The 6,000-nt window shown below is 42.7% G+C and overlaps 2 protein-coding genes across 2 annotated transcripts; one reads left to right on the forward strand and one right to left on the reverse strand.

Annotated features, from left to right (window-relative positions):
* The first annotated feature begins 1,986 nt into the window (after positions 1 to 1,986).
* Positions 1,987 to 2,818, forward strand: urad (ureidoimidazoline (2-oxo-4-hydroxy-4-carboxy-5-) decarboxylase). The gene is made up of 2 exons (XM_012857441.3): positions 1,987 to 2,228; positions 2,329 to 2,818. The coding sequence occupies exons 1-2, from the start codon at positions 2,054 to 2,056 to the stop codon at positions 2,676 to 2,678; spliced, it is 525 nt and encodes a 174-aa protein (XP_012712895.2). The 5' UTR covers positions 1,987 to 2,053; the 3' UTR covers positions 2,679 to 2,818.
* Positions 2,819 to 2,867: 49 nt separating this feature from the next.
* Positions 2,868 to 6,000, reverse strand: pdx1 (pancreatic and duodenal homeobox 1). Its single transcript, XM_012857440.3, has 2 exons — positions 5,312 to 6,000; positions 2,868 to 3,703 (listed from the first exon to the last, which is right to left on the reverse strand). The coding sequence occupies exons 1-2, from the start codon at positions 5,682 to 5,684 to the stop codon at positions 3,315 to 3,317; spliced, it is 762 nt and encodes a 253-aa protein (XP_012712894.3). The 5' UTR covers positions 5,685 to 6,000; the 3' UTR covers positions 2,868 to 3,314.

The following is a 6,000-nucleotide window of genomic DNA, read 5'->3' on the forward strand; positions in this document are numbered from 1 at the left end:
GGGGAGGCATGGGTTAGCATCTCTATCCTCAGCACCCCAGACAGACAGATTCAAAAGATGTAGACCAACAGCAAAGGACAGACGTTGATGAGCAAAGAGAGCTGATGTGGAAAGATCTGGATAAATGAGGAGAGCCTGAAGATCCATGGAACCAGGATGAAATGCGAGGAGCGACTGCAGGTATTGCAATGCACGGGTCAAGCACCTGGTGAGGCAGAGGAGGAGCTGAGACCAGAAGCACCCCACGGAGACTCAAAGGAAAGGTTTAGTTGACAAAGGTTACTATTTCAAGCTCATAAATCAATGGGCTCTGCTATATGATGATGCTCCCAAAGACAATCTTTCTTTTGTTATTCCTTAGTGCTTATTTTTCTTGGGTTTTTGCTTTTTCTAGTTGCTACCTTTTTAATTTTGTGGATTATGATCTTAGTTAATCCTCAGAACTTTTGTATTGTTTTTGTTAGATTCCTGTTGTGTGTTTCCTTCCAGATCACGTTCTTTGTGGTGGTCTCACCTGTTCCACCATGTCTTCCTGACTACCTCCACCTGCTTCTGCCTCACTTCTCCCCACACACCTCTGTATTTAAACTCCCTGGTTTTCATTTCTCATGGCTTCTTCCGATGAACAAGTCGTGTTTCTGCCTTCATGTTCCCTGTTGTAAGATTTTCTTTTTGTTATTAAACTTGTTAAAGTTTTTTCCCCTACCACACTCTTCGCTTGGGTCCTCCGTAGACCCTCAATGGGACATTTGTATGTTTAAAATACAGCATGTGTTCTAAAACAAACCTTACGTGGATCTCAGCTCATCCCTCTACAGCAGGTAGCACGACAACCACAACTTTCAGTGTAAATTAGGATTTTACAGACTGACTCAAAGTTGCACATAATGGTGAAGTGAGAGGAAAATACAACATGGTTGTCAAAATCTCAAAAGTGTGTGTTATTATTCAGCGCCTTTACTTTGATACCTCTAAATAAAACTTAGTGTAATGAATGGCGATCAGAAGTGACTTAATTTTGAGCCCACCTATGTGTAATTTAATATCAGTATAAAATATGCTGTCCTGTGAGGGCCGAAGAGTTTTGTAAAGTAATTGTTAGATATCAAAACAAAACATGAAGATTCATCATGAAGGAAAATACCTTGACTGGCCATTAGTGTCAACCATGAGCATGGAAGCGACATTTCGTATGATGACATTATAACTGATCTTGCTTCCAAAAAATCAATTAGATCTACAATTTTATGATAATATCTATAAAAAGGGAAGTAATTTTGCTGCAGAGAAGTTTTTGTTATAGTATTTTATTGATTTTGGGTGTTAAATTGTATTTTAATGTGTTTTTTATTTTTATTTTTCTAATTATTTTTTCCCTGAAGAGGTGCAATTCTTGTTAATTGCCTTCTTTTAAATACTTGTTCATTTTGTTGAAATTAGAACAAGGATTTTATGTTTCTTTATTTTCTGTATTTTTTTTTTTTATTTTTTTTTGATTAGAGAAAATGTATTTTAAATTTTTATCTTGTTCTCCTAGTTGAGATTTGAATGTGTGTCCTATTTGTTTGGTTTTTTGTTTGTTTGTTTTTTTTTTTTTTTTTGTTTTTTTTTTTAGAATAGTTTAGAGCATGAAGTTTTGTTTTTAAGGATTATTTTTAGCAAAGACAATTTTTTAGTTTTTTGCCTTTCATGGCTTATTACCTGTTATAATTTGATACACCATGGTCAAAAAAGGTCAAATGTTATGCACAAGGTATATAACCAACATCTTCTTTTAAACATCTTAAACGGTCTACTTATGGTTAAAAAAATGGCCCCTAAAACATATGCTGCTCTGGGCCTGCAGGTGTCCAGGTCCGGCTCTGACATACTATATGGTTTGGATGAATTCAGTGAGCGCTGCCTCCGGCCTGTGCTCTCTGTACCGCTAGGTGTCGCCGGAGATCAGATTTGCGCCAGTTGAACGTCCAGCAGTGCATTAACCTGTTGCGCAAAGAGTTGCCCGAAGGTCATCATTACGCCACAAAAAAAAAAATAGTGTCCCCACAAAAGCATGGACATTTCGGCTGTAAATGCTCTTTCTTATGAGGATTTTGTGAATATTTTCGGCAACGTGGTGGAGAAATGTCCTCTGATAACAGCCGCTGTGTGGACCAGCCGTCCCTTTATAGGCTTAAACGCTTTAGAAGCTGCAATCAATGAGTTCATCGATGCTCTCCCAGAGTCGGGTGAGGTTCAGTGGTTTGTGCCGTTTCGCGCATCTTGAACGCTTGTTTGTCATTTCCAAACTTTGACCGGCGTAACGAGTCGCCACGTGTGTCCGTCCAGGTAAAGAGGGGATCCTCAGGTGTCACCCGGACCTCGCGGGCAGGGATCTCCACGGCGGCGCGTTGACCCGGGAGTCCCGGGAGGAGCAGAGGCGAGCCGGCCTGGACGCGCTGAGCTCGGCGGAGGCCTCGAGGATGGCGCGGCTAAACGAGGAGTACAAGGAGCGCTTCGGCTTCCCGTTCGTCATCTGCGCGCGGATGAACGACAAGGCGAGCATCTTGTGCGAGCTCTCCGAACGCTGCCAGAACGAGCGCGCGGCGGAGAGGGCGCGCGGCATCGCGGAGGTGAAGAAGATCTGCCGCCTGCGTCTCCAGGGTCTCGTGCTGCCCGACGCTCCAAACAAGCTATGAAACGGAGACGCTCTGCTGTTAGTTGGCTGCTCCAGTTTAACCACATTTAACGGAGAGCTGTTCAATACATGTATGTGTTTATTGTCAAGTTATATCAACTGTTTACCTTAGTAATTAATAAAGCATGTACACGATTTAAAGTTGTATACATAAGTGGATGCTGCTATATAAGGAGTATATGTCGCCTTCTTGTTTGAGTTGACTGTGCATAAAACTGCGGCATGGAAAGAAAAAAAAGTGGGGAGAAAAGTTTGTGCTTTTTGTAAACTTTTGTGTCGTTATGCCCTCTGGAGTTCAATATCCCAAATAACCACTGAGAAGATATTACGAAGAGATACTTCCCGTTGAAATTAGTTGGCAGGACACAGTGAATTATACACAAGGCAAACCGGAAAAGTATAGAAACTCTGACATGCGAGCCTTTCCCTTTGCACCAGACACACGCATTTATATATTTATACAGCTATGTACAGACAGATATTTTCTGCTTCCTGGTGGTATGGCGCCCAAGGAAAGGAGCCACATTGCCCACATTGAAAAACACTGGAATGTATCTTGACAGGTCTCTTAAGCTGCTGTGGGAGTTTTCTTTGCTCAACATGTGAAAAGTTATTATTACTCCAATTAAGGAGAGGTCTATGCGGGTTCTCTGGACCCCGACGCAGACAGCGTGTGGCCGTGCAACGGGGAAACGGGGGGTGTGCTGGTGTGAGGTCCGTTCGTGGAGGACACCCCTCCCACCGCCGTCTCTCCCTGATCCCCGGAGGTGATGGAGGAGTCCTGGTCCGGCTCGGACCCCCTGGCCCTCCTCCGGTCCTCCTCCTTCTTCCACTTCATGCGCCGGTTCTGGAACCAGATCTTGATGTGGCGCTCGGTGAGGCTGAGGGTCAGCGCCAGCTCCACGCGCCGCGGCCTCGAGATGTAGCGGTTGAAGAGGAACTCCTTCTCGAGCTCCAGCAGCTGGGCGCGCGTGTACGCGGTCCGCGTGCGCTTGTTTTCCTCAGCCTCGGTCATCACGTAAGAGCCTGGGAAGCAATAACAGGTTCAGACCCTTTTATATGACGTAAAAGTTTTATTTATACTGCAAAACACTTTAATGTCACTTTTTATTGGTTTCGGGGCAAATTGGGACTAAGCCACATAAATGACGAATGAGATATAAGTTGGTCAAGAAACAGAAAAGAAATTCGTTGTTTTTATAATGCCATCTAAAGAAAATCTGACTTGATAAAAACTACATAAATAATGGGAAATGTAGTAACAATTTGATATATTTAGCTTTAATGCATTTTTATGGTTAGGGTATTTATTTTGTACTTTTACGTAAAAATCAAAGTGAATTATCGACTAATCATTTAACAATTTTTTTTCATTGCTGCCGTTTACAGTGCTAAAAGCCTTTTATCTGCATGTTTGTATCCACATCAACAAAATCAGTAACAAAAATTAAAAATAACATGGCTTGCTATGGCTTGTGAATTGATTCAACGTTCTTACAAAGAACTTACAAGAAATTACAAGCAGTCAAATGTGCCCTGAGCGTCTTTTTCTCAAACATATCATCTATATTACGGGTAATTTGTAAGTTTAGTTAAACAAGAAAAGGAAACATATAGGCTCGCAGAAACACAAAAGTTTTTAAGTAGAATATATATATATATATATATATATATATATATATATATATATATATATATATATATATATATATATATATATATATATATATATGTAACATAAACTGTATGCTGTACGGTTTACCATATCTAACCTATCCATTTAACCTATCCAATAATCAGTAAAAAAAAAAAATCAGTTCTACTTGGACGTGTTGAGACAGGTTTACCTGTTTACATACGCATGTTTCACCAGCTCTCATCTAAATTTAACTATACTTCCCATTCTAAAAGTTAATATCAAAGGCATTGAGAATTGTGTATTGAAATACACTCTCACACATCTGTACGTTTTTTTCCCCCCAGCAAATCCACATTAGCTGAAGAAAGCGTCCACCAATATTGGCCTCAATTGTTCTGGTCTTGGTTTATCTAGGTCAGGGGTCTGCAACGTTTTCAAATCCTAACATTTTTTTTACCTCAGTCCTGCTGAGTAAAACTTGTTTAGAGCCGCAAATGTTACACGACCTGCTGAAAAAAGCACGGCTCATAATGCTTTCAGAAATATCTAGTATGGGAAATTTGTCATAGTTTTTAAAGGACCATATTTCTATTTCTGTTGTAAGGTCTTAAAATAAAGACGTAAAACACTTTTCTCTATAGGCTGTTGATACTTGTAGGAAATTATTGTAAAAAACACAGTTTCCAACCAAGAAATGTAGACTTTTATCGTCATTGTATTATGGATATTTAATCAAAAGAAAGTGTCCCGTATGGTCGTGCTATATGTCTCTATTACGCGGGATCCGGATAGATGAACCTTTTAATCCAAACACTTGGAGCCTTCTTCAACAATGCAGGCCTCGGAAAGTCTCCTGAATCTCATTTATTATAGCGCTTTGACCAAATGACTTAAAACATCCATTTGACTTCAACATTGTGGTCCGAATCGTCGTCATTTACATTCTTTCTTCGAGTTATGTGAGTTTTTTTTTTTTTTTTTTTTTTTTTTTTTACCTGTCCACTGGCCCTTCCAGGTGTGCGAGTGTGATTTAGTGGTCTTCATCCACGGAAAAGGCAGGTGATATCTGCTCTGCTCTCCCGCTTCTGTGTAAACTGGAGGCTGCTGCTGCTGCTGGAGCCCCTGCGGGTGGTGGAGCGGAGGCACGCCCTGATCCTCCCGCATGCCGGCCATGGTGAAAGCGCCAGGAGCGATGTCGGGAAGGATGGCCTGCTCCAGGGTCCCCAGGGACGGCGGCGCGTACACCGAGTGCACCTGCCTGCTCATGTAGAGGCAGGGCGGCGGGCTGTAGTCGTCACCCGGACATCTCTGATAGGCGCAGGAGTCTTTAAAAACCTGAGAGGGGTAGAAGGACTCTTCCCGATTCATGTTTGGAGAGGACCCGAGGCTCCGTAGCTGCGATCCCGCTCCCGCCGGTGCGGACCTTCAGCTCTCCGCACCTGTGGCGCAACTGCGAGGGCCCCCGCGGGCTCCGCACAGGTGTGTCACTCTCTGACACCATGTGACCCTGCGCGGCGCACCAAGCCATTGGTTTCACTGTTTACACAAAGCGGGAGAGCTGCAGCGGCCAGTTTCCAGGAGATCCTGAACAGACCGCGTAAATCAGTGCCGCTCTGCAAATACAACAGCCAGCCTCCACCTGCGTCCACCTGTTGGTTTTCTCAGACAAGACGGCAGGTAAATC

The sequence above is a fragment of the Fundulus heteroclitus genome, chromosome 21 (genome assembly GCF_011125445.2).
Source record: "Fundulus heteroclitus isolate FHET01 chromosome 21, MU-UCD_Fhet_4.1, whole genome shotgun sequence".
Classification (NCBI taxonomy): Eukaryota; Metazoa; Chordata; class Actinopteri; order Cyprinodontiformes; family Fundulidae; genus Fundulus; species Fundulus heteroclitus.